The 17,924-nt window shown below is 36.8% G+C and overlaps 1 protein-coding gene and 1 pseudogene across 1 annotated transcript in view; both read left to right on the forward strand.

The window, feature by feature from the left end:
* Positions 1 to 17,924, forward strand: part of CCDC30 (coiled-coil domain containing 30) — a 121,042-nt gene that overhangs the window by 45,121 nt on the left and 57,997 nt on the right. The window contains 2 exon segments of the mRNA XM_063105740.1: positions 4,776 to 4,945; positions 14,580 to 14,823. Of these exon segments, the coding sequence (XP_062961810.1) occupies positions 4,776 to 4,945; positions 14,580 to 14,823 (414 nt within the window).
* Positions 12,516 to 12,663, forward strand: LOC134385278 (U2 spliceosomal RNA; annotated as a pseudogene).

Genomic DNA, 17,924 nt, shown 5'->3' on the forward strand with positions numbered 1-17,924 from the left:
ACTCCCTCAATTTACACATAAGAACACTGAGGCCTGGAGATGTTAAGCTACTTCTAAGTGGCATGGTGATTCTCAGCTTATACTCTTTCTAACCCACCCTAAAGCCTCAATCAGGAAGTGGAGCAACCAGCTTAATTGATTTTTAGACTGAGCTATATCACTAAGATAAAATTGTGATAGGGAGAAGCCTGTGGAAGAGAGTTGGTCCTGTTCCACAACATCAATGTCATGAAAGGTCCTGTGGATTTAACTTTCTTTATAATAAAGAGCAAAGCTTCTACCCACTTAAGATGTACACCAATTTTGTCATGTGAGAACACAGAATACCTAGGAAATGCTCAGTGTTAAAGGCACTGTCTTCTTCAGAAACCTCTAGCAGTTCTCAATGTGTTATAATATCAAATCTAAACAGCATTGTTTACCTTTATTTACTTAAGAAGCTATTGTCTGTAATATTTACATTTTTACATTGACCATAAAAATCAGTGATTAAGTAGCATTTTGGAATCTTTTCTGCCTACAAAAATAACGGAAGCTTATTAAGAAAATTGTCTTTCAGGTTTCTTCATAATCTGACTCCTCCCTCAATCTTGTTTACTTCCCCGTCTCCTCGTTTTGTAGCCGCTACTGTAGTAAGACCACCCTCCTCACTTCTCCACAGATTATAGGCACGCCTCAGAGATTGTGGGTTCAGTTCCAGACCACCACAATAAAGCGAGTCACATGAATTATTTGGTTTCCTAATACATATGAAAGTTATGTTTACACTATAGTGTAGTGTGTTCCTGTACACTAATAAGTGTGCAATAACATGTCTAAAAAAAAGTAATGTACATGCATTAATTAAAAAAAATACTTTACTGCTAAAAAATGCTAACAATCATCTTAGCCTTTAGTGAGTTATAATCTTTTTGCTGGTGGAGGGTCTTACCTCAATGTTGATGGCTGCTAACAGATCAAGGTGATGGTTGCTGAAGGTGGGATTGGCTATGGCAATTTCTTAAAATAAGACAACGATGCGGTTTGCCACTTCGATTGACTCTTCATTTCACGAAAGATTTTTCTGTAGCATGCAATGCTGTCTGATAGCATTTTAGCCACAGTAGAACTTCTTTCAAAATTGAAGCCAATCCTTTCAAACCCTTCCTCTGCTTTATCAACTAAGTGTACGTAATATTCTAAATCCTTTGTTGTCATTTCAACAATGTCCACAGCATCTTCACCAGGAGTAGACGTCATCTCAGGAAACTACTTTCTTTGCTTATCCATAAGAAGCAACTCCTCGTTTGTTAAAGTTTTGTCATGAGATTGCAGCAATTCAGTCACATCTTCTGGATCCACTTCTAATTTCGGTTCTCTTGCTGTTTCTGCCACATCTGCAGTTACTTCCTCCACTGAAGTCTTGAACCCCTCAATGTCATCCGTGAGGGTTGGAATCAACTTCTTTCAAATTCCTGTTAATGTTAATATTTTGACCTCATCCCACGAACACAGATGTTCTTAAAGGCATCTAGAATGGTGAATTCTTTCCAGAGGTTTTCAGTTTACTTTTCCCAGCTCCATCACATATAGGTGCCATATATGAGTGCATTTCTTAAATAATAAGATTCGAAAGTCAGAATTATTTCTTGATCCATGGGCTGCAGAATGGACATTGTTTCAGCAGACATGAAAACAACATTAATCTCCTTATACATCTCCATCAGAGCTCTTGGGCGACTACAGTATTGTCAATGAGCAGTAATATTTTGAAAGGAGTCTTTTTATCTGAACAGGTCTCAATAGTGGGCTTGAAATATTCAGCAAACCATTCTGTAAGCAGATGTGCTGTCATCCAGACTTTGCTGTTCCATTTATAGAGCACAGGTAGAATAGATTTAGCCTAACTCTTAAGGTCGCTAGGATTTTCAAAATGGTAAATGGGCATTGGCTTCAACTTAAAGCCATGAGCTACATTAGCCTCTAACAAGAGAATCAGCCTGTCCTTTGAAGTTTCAAAGCCAGGTATTGACTTCTCTCTGGCTATGAAGGTCCTAGATAGCATCATCTTCCCAATATAAGACCATTTCATCTGCATTGAAAATCTGTTGTTTAGTGTGGCCACCTTCATCAGTTATCTTTGCTAGATCTTCTGGATCACTTGCTGCAGCTCCTCCATCAGCATTTGCTGCTTCACCTTGCCCTTTTATGTTATGGAGATGGCTTTTTTCCTTAAACCTCATGAACCAACTTCTGCTAGCTTCAGACTTTTCATTTGCAGCTTCCTCACCTTCCTCAGCTTCCTAGAAATGAAAAGAGTTAGGGCCTTGCCTAGATTAGGCTTTGGCTTAAGGGAATGGTTTGGACTTCTCTCCAGACCACTAAAACTTTCTTCATATAGGCAATAAAGCTGTTTTGCTTTCTTATCATTTAGGTGTTCACTGGAGTGGCACTTTTAATTTCCCTCAAAAACTTTTCCTTTGCATTCACAGCTTGGCTAACTGGTGCAAGAGGCCTAGCTTTCACCCTCTTAGATTTCAATATGCCTTCCTCATGAAGCTTAATCATTTCTAGCTTTTGACTTTAAGTGAGAGACATGCAACTCTTCCTTTCATGTGAAAACTTAGAGGCCATTGTAGGGTTATTAATTACCATAATTTCAATATTGTTGTGTCTTGGAATAGGAAGGCCCAAGAAGAGAGAAAAATGAAGGAATGGCCAGTCAGTGGAGAAGTCAGAATACACACGAAATTTATCAGTTAAGTTTACTGTCTTATATGGTCATGGTTTGTGGCACGCAAAAGCAATTACAATAGTAACGTCAAAGATTACTGATCACAGATCACCATAACAGATTTAATAATAATGAAAAAATTTGAAATATTGTGATAATTACCAAAGTGTGACTGAGGGACACCAAGTGAGCACATGCTGTTAGAAAAATAGTGCTGAAAGATTTGCTTAATGCAGTGTTGCCAGAAACCTTCAATTTGTAAAAAATGCAGTATTAGCGAAGCGCAAAAAGCAAAGCCCCATAGAACGAGATATGCCTGTACTCTATACTCATTTCTATGTTAGTACCTTTGACCATATTGCTCCCTATGTTTTAATGTACTACAGTCTCTTCTTCACTTATCTACATCTTCCCATTCCTGAAGACTCAGTTCAAGATCTTCCGATTCCCCAAGACCCAGTTCAGGATCTCCCCTGGAAAGGTGATAGCCCATGTGAGGTTATATTCCATATCACACACTGTAGTTTCTCTTCAAATAATTGAAAAGGGGTAAAAAACCAAACAAAAGGGTCTCTTAAAGTAGACAAATTGATCTGTAAAATTAGATCCATTGTGTTCTTTGAACCAAATGTAGTTACTATAGAAACTGCATTTTCAGAGAGGCTCAGGATATCAGTCAGGCAGGGTAGTATCTATTTTAACACAACACTTTGATGGGGATCAATCTTCCATTCTTAGAACCATTCCCCATCCACCCTTTCTAGTCCTTAAAAGAGATGTTCTTTCATTTTATATGAAGATATAGTCTCTTTAGAGGAAAGGCAATCTTCAGAATATGTTTATCCAAACAAAAACAAAAACAAAAGACCTGAACAAATGTTTTGCCAAAGCACACAACAATCAGTGACTCCGAAAGCATCCACATGCATCAAATTTAAATGGTGCACATTCCCATTTCTCACCGCAGACTACTAATTCTGAATGTGAGGGTTGAAGCTGCTAGACTTTGAGAACCACTGTGGTAGTGGAGCCTTTACAAATTCAAGTGTTTTCAGATAAATAGGGTCAAATGGAAATCATCAGGTCAAAGGGACACCTGCACTCCATGTTTATCACAGCTCTAGTTACAGTAGCCAGGAGTAGGAACCAACATGAATGCCCATTGCTGGAAGACTGGGTAAGGAAAATGTGGTGTATTTTCACAAAGGAATACTACTCTACCATAAAAAAAAAAAAATGAAATTCTGTCATTTGCAGCAACATGGATGAGCTTAGAGAAAATTATGTTAAGTGAAATGAGCCGGGTACAGAAAGAGAAATACTGCATGTCCTCACTCATAAGTGGGAGCTAAAGACAAATAAATAAATAAGGAGGAAAGATACAACAATCACAATAATATATTGAACTTTCAAAAGGAGAGAACAAAACTGAGGTTACCAGAGGTGAGAAAGGGGGAGTGAGAGGGGGGGTAAGGGAACTGGTAAAGGGCCACAAAAAACAATTACGTTGTATAATGTTGAATATACTAATTATCCTGATTTGAGCATCACATATTGCTCTGTACCCCACAGATATGTACAATCAACGATATTTCAGTTAAAACAGACAAATAGGGTCAGACTGGAAGTAAGACATTATTCTTTCTAATGTTTTCTTGCAGCAATATATTAGTGCTTTTATGAATCAATGAAGTACATTCAAAACTTGAGAACAAAAATGTGTGGTAATAGTGTAAAACTTATAGATCACATGTTTTTCTTGTTAAAAGGTAGAACAAAGCTCTAAGTAGCACTCTGAGAAGCTAACCCCAGAGACCAAAAATACCTATTTAAAAAAAAAAAAAAATCATGGACTTACACACCCTTATGCCTGTGGTATAAATGGATTAAGTTATATAACAACTGCAAAATATCAAGTTAAATTGGAATAAGACTTCAATTAGGCTGTCAGTTTATATTATTTGTCAATAATTAAGCATTTAATGGAATCAATAAACTTTTTTCACAGCTATACATGAGACTATGCAAAATAGAATATTTGTCTTTTCATTTAACTTTACAGGTCTTGGAGCTTTCACAAGAATTTGAAAGATTAAACCATTTTACTGTAGGGGAAAAAACTGCAACTGCTAATTTAATTACAAGTGAAAATATCTGTAAAGATCTTGTGTCTAAAGTACCAGTTTTGGAAGTAGAGGTTCAAAGTCCAAAGGAAAAGAGAGAGGAACTCTGGTAAATTGAGAAAATCCAATATCACATGAATTATTTGGGAGGTACATTTTATTTGACTTGATCGTTATAAGAATTTGGCAGTCATTTCCACCATATGATGTGAGTGGAAAAATTTGTTATAAGCACTCTCGATATATTATTACATTTTTAACTTGTTTCTCTGCTTTTTAAAATAAATGTATGCTTTTTATAAAAAAATTTGGAAAGCATGGAAAAGTATAAGAAGATTGTAATAACCCTTAATTCCCACCAGGGAGAGATGTTAACATCCTAAGTTTACTTTCTTTTTTCTGTATATGTACATATATATTTTTCTACATAATTAAGACTATACTCTGCAGAGGGGTTTGTTTTATTGCTGTTTTTATTTAACATTGTATCTGATAATTAAGTTTTAAAAACCATTCAATTTTATTTATTTATTTTTTGTTGATCTTGCCCTCTGACTCTTGTATTTCTACCCTTTCACCAAAACTATCTTTCACAAACTTTTGAGGCTTTGGGCAAATGCACTACTCTGCTTTGGCACAAAAACAAATAGATGCAATCAAATTTTGTCTGAGCAAAGGCCTAGAACTCAGTAATCAAAAAGAAACAATGAATGTTAATTTTGACTTATATCACATTAAAGGATACGCTTATCAATGAATTACTCATCAATGAGTTGGAAATATAGTCTAGGTGTAGCCAAATTTATATCTTTGTGAATGTTCTACAATAGAAGGAGATTGTTTTGCCAGTTTTGGGCTGCTGAATTTTATGCCCTCTTAAAAAATGCTTTTAACTTTAAAGTAACTTCTGAGTCCAAGATTCACAATCATAAAACCTAGTTGTGCAGAAGTGGAGAGAGCATATCAGGGAGGTGGTGGGGAAGAGGTGTGATAGTGGTTACAACAGCAAAGAGCCAAGAAGCTACGTCACAGCTTTTAGGTTTGCTGTAAGGAAAAAGAAAGTTTGGTTCTTGAGCACTGGATCTGTGTATTACAGGGTTTTTGAGGGAGATTGTTCTAGTATCTCTATATTTAATGAAATGGAGATGGAAGACAGATCAGTTAATCCATATATGAACCACAGATGAAGAGATAGTGTCCTAGATTGAGTAAGTGGCAATGAAGATAAAATGGTCAATCTGAAAGCTCTTCAGAGAAGGAATTGACATTAATGATCAAAGCTGACAGAAATCCACCCAGCTGATTTGGGGGTAATTGGCAGGGATACTTGCCACAGGGAGCAAGGCTGTGGCCTTAATTCATCTGTGGGTGTGGAATTTTGCCATGAGAAAGATACCGGGGCTTCCCTCTAAAGAGCTCTTTACTGCCACTGGTTTCCTTGACTTGGTCCAAACTGCTTCTCATAGCTAGGACTATAAGAAGTCTGAGTGTTTGCCATATTCTTCCTTCTCTCCTTTTCTCATAATGTTTTTCTGCTTGTTTAGCTCGTGTGCCCCCTTCACAGCCTCCACTTATCTCAGGTCCATAACACAATCACATTCCACAATAAATTGGGTATCTACCATATGCCAGGTTCTCTAAGTAGATACCGAGTATACAGACTAAGACACTTCCTATCCTTATGGTCCACATAGTCTGATGGGGGTTTAAAAAGGCAGTAGTGGATACCATTGAAACACAAAGCACAAAGCAGGGGTCCTGGCCCAGGCTAAGGAATCAGAAAATATTCTTAAATGAAGCGACAACTTAAATCGAGTCCTGACGTATGAGTAGTCAAGGACCAAGCAAAAATGGGAGAATAATTTTTAGTGGAGGTAAATAGGACATGTGCAAGGTAAAGCATCATTTGTTTGAGATTCTAAAAGTGATCTCAGTGCTACTGTAGCATAGAGTGTGAAGAAAAGAAATGGAGAAGGGGATGGTGAGAACAAAGAGGTAGGCAGAGGCCTGATCGTGAAGGGACACAAATGCATGTGTCAAGGGAGTTTGGACAATAGGAAACTACTGCGGGATTTAGTAGCATGGGGGAAATAAAAACAGATTTGTGCTTTAGAAGAATCACTCTGCCTGCTGTGTGTAAAGTAGATTGTTGGTACAAGAATGAAGGTAGCAAGACCAGTCAGGAGGCTGTTATTGTAACCAAAGTGAGAGACGATGGTGTTTGTGGGGATGGAGAGAAACAGATGGAATTGAAAGGCAGTAGAATCAACCTGACTTAGGGATTAATGAATATAAGGAGTGAGGAAGAAAGTATATTGATCAGTGATTTGGATATGGGAAAAGGTTAAGGATGACTTAAGTTTCTGGTTTGATGGTGTCATTTGCTGAATTAGAGAACATCTTTGAGGGAGAAGGAAAAGGAATTCAGTTTTGATACATTGACTATGAAGTGTCTTTAGAAAAGCCAAGTAGAAATGGTCAACAAACAGTTGGATTTATGGATTTGGAGCTCAGGAGAGAGGCCTGGGCTAGAGATGAGATTGGAAATCATCAAGAAGGTGATGATAGCAAAAGTCATGTGAATGGATGAGATGGCCCTCTGTGTTGCTTGATAAAAGCACCTGAAGGCAGAAACCTAAGGAAAACTTCTTTATAGGAGACAGAGTATACCCCCAAATGTAACTAAAAGGAAGCAGCCAGAGAAGTAGAAGAAAAATCAGCAGAGTGTGTATTACAGAATCCAGATTAAAAAGTGTTTCAAAAAAGTCGGTAGTGTCAAATACTTTCTGACACTACTGACTTCAAGAAGTCAAGTAAAATAAAGATTAAAAAGTGATTACTGAATTTAGCCATAAAGAAGTGGTTGAATACTTTAATGAGGAGTTCCAACGACAGCAGAAATCATATTGCTTTCTAGATCCCTTCCCATGGAATAGTAAACGGATGTGAACTGAGGAGCGAGTAGGGGATGAGAAAGTGAAAATGATGAGTGTAGATAATGCTTCCCAAAATGTTTGGTTGTGAAGGGGACAAGAGAATCTGGAGCTGAGCTAAGAGGAAATGTGTGTATGTTTACATGCTGATAGGAAAGAGTCCCAAAATTGATAGGCTAAGGATTCAGAGTATCAACAGAGGGACTAACCGTAGCCAGGAGGTGGGCCACTTTGTTGTGACAAGAGGAGAAACAGATAACGGACAGAGATGCAGGTGAGTTTTAACTTGAGAGGAAATCAAAAGATTTGTTCAGTGGGTTCTGCATCCTCTGTGAAGTAGTAAGCAAAGACATCTGCTGAGGATGAGAGAAGAATCGAAATATCAGGGTTTATAAGAGAGTGAAAAATGTTTGAAAAAATCAATGTGGAGAATGGAAGAGAAAGCTAACTGGGGAGGGTAGGTGGTGTTGAGGGTCAAGATATGGTTAGAGAACCTAAATTTATATGGCATCTATCTTTGAAAATAGGTGTTTGTTGTTGTTTTTGTTTTAAGCAACACTCAAGTAGTTTAGTATAGGCAAGAAAAGACAGTTGGATTTGTCCAGAGTTGAACTTTTGCCATATAAGTGTAGTGGAAGGACAATGACGTAAGAGAGTTAACCATTTTATTTAGATAATGATTGAAATAATAAACTCTAGACTCTATATTGGATAAGGAAACAAGTAAAGGGAACTGATAGAAAAGGAGACAAGGAATTAAAGATACTTATGTACTGGAAGAAAATTATGTAAAAAGAAAAGGCTGGAATCCAGATATCTAACTATAGTATTTCAGAAGTTAAGCAGTTGCTGATTATGATACAACCTGTGATGTGGTCATGCAAGTAGTTGGCAAAGTGGAAGAGATGAGAAGGTAATTGGAGATAAGGAGACTGAGGAAGTGATGCCAAGGCATTGATGGGTGATCTGTACGGACCTTGCAATCTTCCAGGATGATGGCAGGACTGGGGGTGAAGAAGAAGACAAAAAGCCATGAGCCAAAGTCTTCAATGAAAGCAAAGTAGAAGGTGGTACAGCATGCCTAGTATGGTCTCATGCACATAGAAGCTACTCAGTAAGCCAAGTTGATTGATTCTTGTAGTACATCTCTTCTACTAGATTTTAAGCTCCTTTAATGTAATGGGCTGTGTCTTGCTTTATTCTGTTGTTTATAGTGCTTTTGTTGAAAGTGTAATGGAATCTTAGAACAGAAGGAACCTGTAGGAAATCTTCTAACTTGGTAGTTTTTAAACTTCTACTTTCCAAAGCTTTAAGAGTTTGGCAGGGGAGCCTCACAAATTATCTTGTAAGAAATCACCTTGCAAGATGAGGAAAGACTGATGAGTGGGACTGTGAGCCCTCCACTCCCATTTCAGCTAGAAAAACTCCACTTCTTTCTGTTTCATATGTGGGGTTCTATGTGAGATTTTACTTCAAGAAAGGATCCACAGCTAAAATAAATTTGGAAACCACTGATATTTAGCTAAGTCTTCTTTTTTCACAGATGAGGTCTCTGAGACCAAGAGAACTGAAATGACTATTTCAGTCACAGTCACATACACAGCAAGTTATCAGCAGGACTGGGATGAGGACCCAAGTCTCCTAACTCTGAGTCAGGAGAAGTTTCTACTTTATCCACTTTGGAGAGGACATAGTGACAAATATCCTAAGGGCAAGAAGGTGCTGGGACATCTGGGTTCTAGGTCAGTTTCTAAGAAAATGAGCCTTATGGTGCTGAAAAATTGCTTAGGACTCAATCTTCCTATATGTATAATCTGTGGGGTGGGGAGGAATTCTTCTAAGCCCAGTCTGTCTTATTCTGGACTATGTCTGCCATGGCTAGAACAATGCCTGACACATAGTAGGTACTCAAAAAATATTTGAATGAATGGAATTTTCCCCTACTCCTACTGTGTACAATGGAAGTACTATTGCAGTTTCTTGCAGCTGAACCCAAAGTTGGACTTCCAGTGGCAGCACCAATTTCTGAAGTCTGCCTTATCTGACATTATGTAGACACTCTCGCTTTCTTTTTATTATTTGCATGATATATCTTTTTGTCATCATTTTTCTTTCAACCTTCTTATATCGTTATACTTGAAGTGAGTTTGTAGACAGCATATAGTTAGACCATGTTTTTAAATTCATTCTGTTAATCTCTATCTTTTAATTGGTTTATTTATTATTACATTTAATGTAATTATAGATATGATAGGACTTAAGTCTGCCATTTATTTTTGTTTTTTATTTGTTCTGTTTTTTATACCTGTTTTCCATGTTCTGCATAACTGTGGGTTCTTGAACATTTTTTAAAATTCCATTTTGATTTGTCCTTAGCATTTTTGAGTATATCTCTATATAGCTTTTTCAGTGGTTGCTGTAGGTATTGCATTTTATACACACATATCATTATTTTTCCAATTTGAGTGAGGTGCAGAAACCTTACCTCCCTTTATATCCATTTACCCCATTTATAATACAACTGTCTTAAAAAGTTTTTCTACATTCATTTAGGCAGTGTTATAATTTTTGCTTCAACCATCATACACAATTTAGGAAACTCAAAAGAAGTAAAATATATTGTATTTATGCATATTTTTCTTCTTTCTGTTGTTCTTTTTTCCTTCCTGATGTTCCAAGCTTCTTTCTTTTGTTATTTCCTTTGTGTATAGAGAATTTTCTTTAGCTGTTCTTTTAGGGTATGTCTGCTGACAACAAATTTGCTTATCTTTATCTGAGGATGTTTTGATTTTCCCTCTATTCCTGAAGGATATTTTCACTGAGTATAGGATTTCAGATTGATGTTTCTGTTCTTTCAGCACTTGAGAAATGTTGAGCCACTTCCTTCTGGTCTCTGGTTTCTGATGAAAGTCCACTGTCATTCTAATTGTTTTTCCCCTATAGGTAAGACTTTGTTTCTTACTACTTTCAATATTTTTTTATCTTTACTTTTCAAAAGTTTGACCATGATCTGTCTTTGTATGGATTTCTTTAGTTTTATTCTCCTTGGGGTTCACTCAGCTATTTGAGTCTGTTTGCTTACATCCTTTGGGAAGTTTACAGCCATTATTTCTTCAAGTACTTTCAGCTCTGACTTCATTCTCCTTTCCCTGAAGCTGATGACATAAGCATTAGATCCTTTATTATAGTCCTACAAGTCCCAGAGGTTCTGTTGATTTTTTTTTTCCAGTCTGTTTTCTCTCTGAGATTGGATAATTTCAATTGTTCTACCTTCAAATTCATGGATTCTCTTCTCTAGCTCCTTTATTCTACTGCTGGGCCCCTCCATTGAGTTTTTAAATTTTGGTTATAGTATTTTTCAGTTCTAAATTTTTCATTTGGTTTTTCTTTATATCTTCTGTTTCTTTGCTGAGACTTTCTATTTCTTTTCTGAGACTTTCTATTTTTTTCCATTTGTTTCAAGTATGTTCATAATTGCTTACTGAAGCATTTTTATGATCACTGATTTAAAATCTTTGTCAGATAATTCTGATATCTCTGTCTTGGCATCTATTGTTGCTTTTCTTAATTCAAGTTGAGATTTTCCTGGTCCTTGGTATGGTGAATGATTTTAGATTGAAATCTGAACATTTTGTGTATTATGTTATAAAACTCTATTTCTTATTTAACCCTTTTGTTTAGCTGTCTTCTTTTGATACCATTCCAGAAGGGAAAGGTTGGCGGGGGGGGGGGGGCATCTGTGCCAAGTGGAGATAGAATTCCAGGTTCCCCACTCATCCTCCATGGACACCCAAGGAAGGAGGGGCTCCTCTCTACAACTGGTGAGGGTGGGAGTTCCTACTCCCAGCTACGCTTCTACTGTAGCACCTGGCTGGGGGTTGGGGGGGGTACCTTGTTACTACTCCCCATTTGGCCTCCACTGATATCACAGGAGGATGGAAGAAGTAATCTTGTTGTGTTGGGTGATAGTGAAAAGTCCTGACTCTCCACTATGCCTCCTCTGACACCATCCCAGTGGAAAGGAAAAGGTTGCCTCCTCACTGCCAGGTAGGAGTGGTATTCCAGACTCCCCCCATGGTCTCCCCTGACACTGCAGGGTGGTGAAGCTCCTTACTGCCTGGCAGGGATGAAAGTCCCTGCTCTCTTCTTGGCCTTCTCTGCTGACACCCCAGCAAGGGAGTTGGGGTCTCTCATGACAGCCTGGTAAGGGTGGAAGTCTAGGCTCCCAATTCATCCTTTGCTGGCATGGGTGGGGGTGGAGCCACATTTTTTTTTTTTTTTTGGTGATATTCTGCTGGAGTAAAGTGGATGTTGTCCAAAAGTTTTCTTTCATTCTTGGCCGTCGCTTTCCTGGTGCTTTGGCTAGAAATAACAGGCTTTTGTGGGTTTTAGGGGGTTTTTTTGGTCTGTTTTTTGTCTGTGCTTGTTGGCATTGTCTGGGTTGCCATCTTCTTCAGCTCAAATATGGGATAGATGAGGCAAAAGGAAAACCCACAGCCATGCCATTCCTTTGGTCTCAAGTTCCCCAGATGGTCTGCCTTTTTTTCCCCCACTTTTCAGAGTCTTCTTATGTTTGTTTTATATATAATATTCAAGGATTTTAGTTGTCCTTAGTGGGAAAAATAGGAAAAAGTATGTCTACTCCATTTTCCTGGAAGAAAAAGTCCATTTTTTCCATTTTTAAAAATATGAGGTACATGGGTCTTCAAAAATTCATGGGAAGGTTTGTATTATCTTTCAATTCTCATTGCTTCTTGGCCTTTTGGCTAAGATCACATGTAGTATCTTTCAGTTTTTTCTATTTTTCCATGAACTTTTTGAAGTACCTTGTATATGTTTGCATTTTCCCAGTCTTAATGTGTTTCTAGCTTCCACTGGGAGTAGGAAAAGGAAAAGAGTTTACAAATGATGGGAGAATTCATTGTTATTTTATAGAAAATTTATTTTTAAGCCATTTTACTCATTATCGTATACTATTTTATATTATTTGGATGTATTGTCTATTAAAAACTTGTGAATTCAAAATAAAATATTTAGTTCTTTTCTATATAGTGTTAGAGAATTTGAAAAGGAAAAAACACTCCCTAGATATAATTTTTCTCCCTGTTCCTTTCCAGCTTTTTCTAAATATACAATTTCACATAGTAGGTATACATATACATATATATTAGGTTTTGTTCCACAGTTTTACTTTGATAAATATTTTTCATGTTGGTGAATCGTCTTTATATCACTTTCAAGTCTCATTATCTTTAATTCTCTTAGCCATTTCCAGGTCTCCATTTAGTCCCTATTTTAAATAACATTGTTATGAGCATTATTGTACAGTCAGCCTTTTTCTTATAAATTATTTTATTGCAGTACATTCATTGGTGTGCAATTATTCAAATAGTCTGAACACTTTTATGGTTCTTGATCTGTATTGCCAAGTGTCCTTCTTGAAGAATTTGAACACCAACTATAATTTGTGAAGCATGCTGTGCTCGGCTCCAAGGCACCCAAAACAAAACTTTAGATTGAGGGAATAAAAATAAAATTGGCGTGTTTATGTTCACTCTACTTTTCATCCACACTCTCTAACCATTAGAGTTCCTTCCTCTTGGTTTCTGTGGCTCACAGTCTCCCAGTTTTCTTCTTCCCTCTCTAGCTTCTCAGTCTCTTCTGCTTGTTCTTTACAAGTCTTTAGGCTTCTGCCTAGGATGATCTTCCTCTTCTCACTTTCCCCTTTCAACCTGGATCATCTCATCCAATCCCAACTTTTCTGCTCCCATTCTTCTGTACTTGTGTCTTTACCACAGACATCTTTCCAGTCTATACCCACATTCCCCCATCTTGGTCTACCATCCACTTGCACATTTGCCCCAGTCAGAAATCCAGGTGTCATCAGTGATTCCTTTTCCTTCCTCATCTGCCACACCCCAAAAATGACAAATCTTATCAATATTGTCTCTTAAATATCTCCAAAATCCAGCCTAGTTCTAGTCACTGTTATTTATTACATGGATTAGCACAGCAATCTTTCAACTAGGTTCCCTGCCACACGGCATCCAAATGATCTTTCTAAAGTGCATTATCTCTTTTGCTTCTGGGATTATACACATCTTATTTATTGTCATCCTAGAATACCTTTGTTTTTGCATGTTTTCATCAACACCAATACCCCCCCCAGCTCCATGCATGCATGCACATATACACACACTTCTACCTTTACATTTGTCTAGCTTGTGCCTCCTCATCTATCAGGCCTCATACTAGTGTGCTTTCTACTGGATTAATCTAATCACTTGTTTACTTATCCTTATCTTTCACTAAATTGTAAGCTCTTTAGGTCAGAGATTATGTCCTATTGTATACCCAGTGCTGCCAAAGTACCTGGTGTTTATTGAGCGATTTTTTAATCTTTATAACCTGTGTCTGCCTGATGCCATGCTAAAAGTTGAAAAAGTGTAAAACTCATTTAAACTGATCGTTTGACTATAAACAAAAATCTATGATGGGAGCTGGCTAGTTAGCTCAGTTGATTAGAGTGGATGTTATAACACCAAGGTCAAGGGTTCAGATCCCCAAACCAGCCAACTGCCAAAATAAAAATAAAAATAATAAATCTATGATAGGTCATCTCCCTGAATGTGAGTAAAAAATATGACCCATTTGCTTTTTAAGTTTTTTTATAAGAATAACTGTTTTGCTATAGAATTCAAGTTGAAAATCTTCCTTGCAAATACTTTGACTTGCAGCTTTTTTCCTCCTTATTCTTCTACTATAATAAGCATTTTGATAGTTTTTTATTGTTATTATATTTGCACCAAGTCCCAAATTAGGAGAAAGTAAGCAGAAGGAAATTCCAGAGGAGTCAGTAAAGGAGGGCACTTTTCCAAGAGAGGAGCAGAAGGAGGAAGACTCACAACAGAATCGAGATATGAAAAATGAGGAACAGCAGTTGACCATGACACCTGAGGAAGTTGTGAGGCTTAGAGAAGAGCTGAGCCGTATAAACCAGAGCCTGCTTCAGTCTCAGAACTCTGAAGATAGTTTAGATGACAGTAGTGCCCAGGTAGGTGCTATAAACACATGCCCTGACTGGGTTCTTTTCCTCTGACTGTCTATGGATATAAGCATCATTTTTAATATCATCATTAGTACATATTTGTTGAGCAATATTATAACAATGGTCTGAGCAGCAATAAAATAGCAATTAAAATCTGAAAAAAGCCCATCAATTGATATACTTTATTATAAAGGGCTCTATCTAGGCTCAGCAGGAAAAAGTGCTAATTGAATGTTGATGTCTGCCCTGGGCAAGTGGAATAGGGGATGGCAAGGTGTGTGCCACATTTTCTATTCCTGGTATGTAGCTTAGTGTAGAGAGTACTTCATTTTAGTGAGAAGACCACAGACATGGAATTATTTTAAATACGTATTTTGCTATTTACTAAAGATCTGCCTGTAGGAGAAATAAAGGGAATGACTACCAGCCACACTTCAGTTTTTATACCTCAAATTTACAGGTTCTTTCTTATACAAATTAAGATTATGCTGCATACACCTTTCCAGAAATTATTTCAAGATCCACAGAGGAAGGCCTTTGTCCTTATAAGTAAACCAACTTCAAAATGCTGATAATAAACATTTGAAAAGTGATGTAAATCCCCATACAGGTCAGCTGCAAAAAAAAAGAAGAAAAGAAAATTGATTCAAGTATACGTTTAGAAAAAAAAAAAAATAGAATAACAGTAAAGGCAGTCAAATATATATTTGAAAAGAGATTCAGATATAGAGTTTAAAAACTAGGCATGTCATAGTAAACCAAGAAAATATATACCTGAAAGGAGATTGAGATACACATTTGAAAGGAAGGGATATCACTGGGGTTTTTTCAGAAGGCCAAAGAGGGTGGGAAGAGTATGACATCAAATATCCAAGCAGGAAGTAATCTTACAACTCACGGTCCCTTCATTGGACATTGGGCAAGTGTCGGAGGCTTGAGAAGAGGCTGAACACTGTGGTCTCAAAGATTAAAAAATCTTTGCTTAGGAGCTTAAAATGATTGGTGTACTTTTAGAGTATGCAATTTAGAGTATGAGAAGTAACACCGTTAATTTACTAATTTTCTTTAATTTACCTTTCCCATTATTCAAAAAATCATTTTTCAACATCCAATAAGGAGGTGAAAAACTCCTTTTATATATATATGAAATATATATAAAACTCTTTTATATATATATGAAATATATATAAAACTCTTTTATATATATATGAAATATATATAAAAATCCTAAGGAAGTCTGGGAGAATAGCCACTTTGTGGAAGGGCAAATAGTCCTGTATACCATACAGCCTTTTAGGGTTTCACTGAATTCTAACATAGTTCAGTAATTTTTTTTCCATAATAATGACCATGAATTATTGAAAGAAGTTCAAGTTGCTCTTATTCATTTACTCAACAAACATTGAGTATCTGCTATGTTTCAGGCCCTGTTTTAAAGCACATACAGGAATAAACAAGATATATGTGGACCTCATGGGAAAAAATAACACATTCATATTTTGAACTTTACGTTTCCCAAAGCACTGTTGCATACATTATTTAATTTACTTCTTTAAAGGCAAGGAAGAAAATGCATTTTAGACATGTTTTTTTCTGCTGTGTGCTGTGCAGTGACGATTTCAGAACCTCTTTCTGCATGTAGGGTTCTTTGACCAACTGATGGCTGTAGAGTATTATGCTTTTCAGTTCATGTGTGTGGGGTGTGTGTGTGTGTGTGTGTGTGTGTGTGCGTGTGTGCGTGCATGTGTGTGTTTGTAGTTTCTGGTCTTCACCTCTTTTGTCAGATTATAGCATACAGTACCTAGCTGTATCCATGTATGCTGGGTTCTTAATTCTCATAATGTACTAATTTAAGCAGCCACAGGTTGAGCCAGATACCGAACTTTTAAAAATGCTTATAAATGGTAAACACATAGAAAAAGAACTGCGAGAGCCTCTTTTGTGAGGAAGTATGTAATTTGTGTTAGTCTTAAGTATTTCGTGACATCATTTGTGGCTGCTGATGGCCTTTGGGGAGTTAATTTCTGCTGTTCAACAGTATTCTAGGTGAGGTTGCCAGATGGCTGAATTCTAGATATCACTTTCTCAATATTCTTGAAACGAGTTGGAACCAGCATTATTTTAATTTTATAGGCTTAAGATCTAGTTTCATATTTTTTCCTAATACTATTATTTTCTGTGCTCTTAGCACTATAGTAAATAGCCTGTGTGTACTCATATTAAACAATACAAGGCAGGAATATTATTGTTACTATATAGATGAGAAAACTGAGGCTTTAGAGAGCTTGAATAATTTGCCTGTAATGGGCACGTTTTTTGCTGACATTAAGGAAGTGGTGGAACCTGGCCAGGCCTTTCTACTCTAGCTATGTCATTTGCTTCCACTTGCTGAAAAAATCAAAGACACCTTATAGTTCTCACGTCAAACTGATTTCCTATGGAAGGCTGGCAAGCTGGCTCCTAAGAGCTCTCTTAGAGTATCGTAGACTATCTTGGTGAATTTACCCAGGATTTGGCCTTCAGGCTTGTGGGCTCCAAAGCTTGTCGTTTTAGCCCGTAAAGAATAGATCTTTGTCTTAGGAATAAACTCACTTTAACCACACTTTCAAGGATATTGGATTCAATAGGAATACCGATTAATTATTCTTCTGTAATAATTAATTTAAAATTTCACATGAACATGTTTAGATAAACAATGAATTTTCTTCCTGTAGAGAGCTAAGAAAGACAAATCAAAATATGAAGGATGTTTGATAAGTATGGAGTCAGAACACAGGGACTTAGTTTGATGATTCATATATGTGATGGCCCCAGATTTGATAGCCCATCCATATTCACTGGACAAGGGTATTTAAAGCCAGTAGTCTTCGCTGTATTTCCACAATAGGAATGATCCTGCCATTTGGACCAGTATATGAGCTTGATTTGTATTTAATTTTTATTTTATTAAAATAATATTTTAAAATATTTAAAGTCTATAAAATTAAGATAATGCTAGTTCTAACCTGTTTTAATTCTTAAGGAATTCATAATTCTTAAAATGGAAAAAATGTTAGGCATCATCTGGTCTTATGCCTTTAATTTGCAGATGCATAAACTGAGACTCA

The sequence above is a fragment of the Cynocephalus volans genome, chromosome 8, assembly GCF_027409185.1.
Source record: "Cynocephalus volans isolate mCynVol1 chromosome 8, mCynVol1.pri, whole genome shotgun sequence".
Classification (NCBI taxonomy): Eukaryota; Metazoa; Chordata; class Mammalia; order Dermoptera; family Cynocephalidae; genus Cynocephalus; species Cynocephalus volans.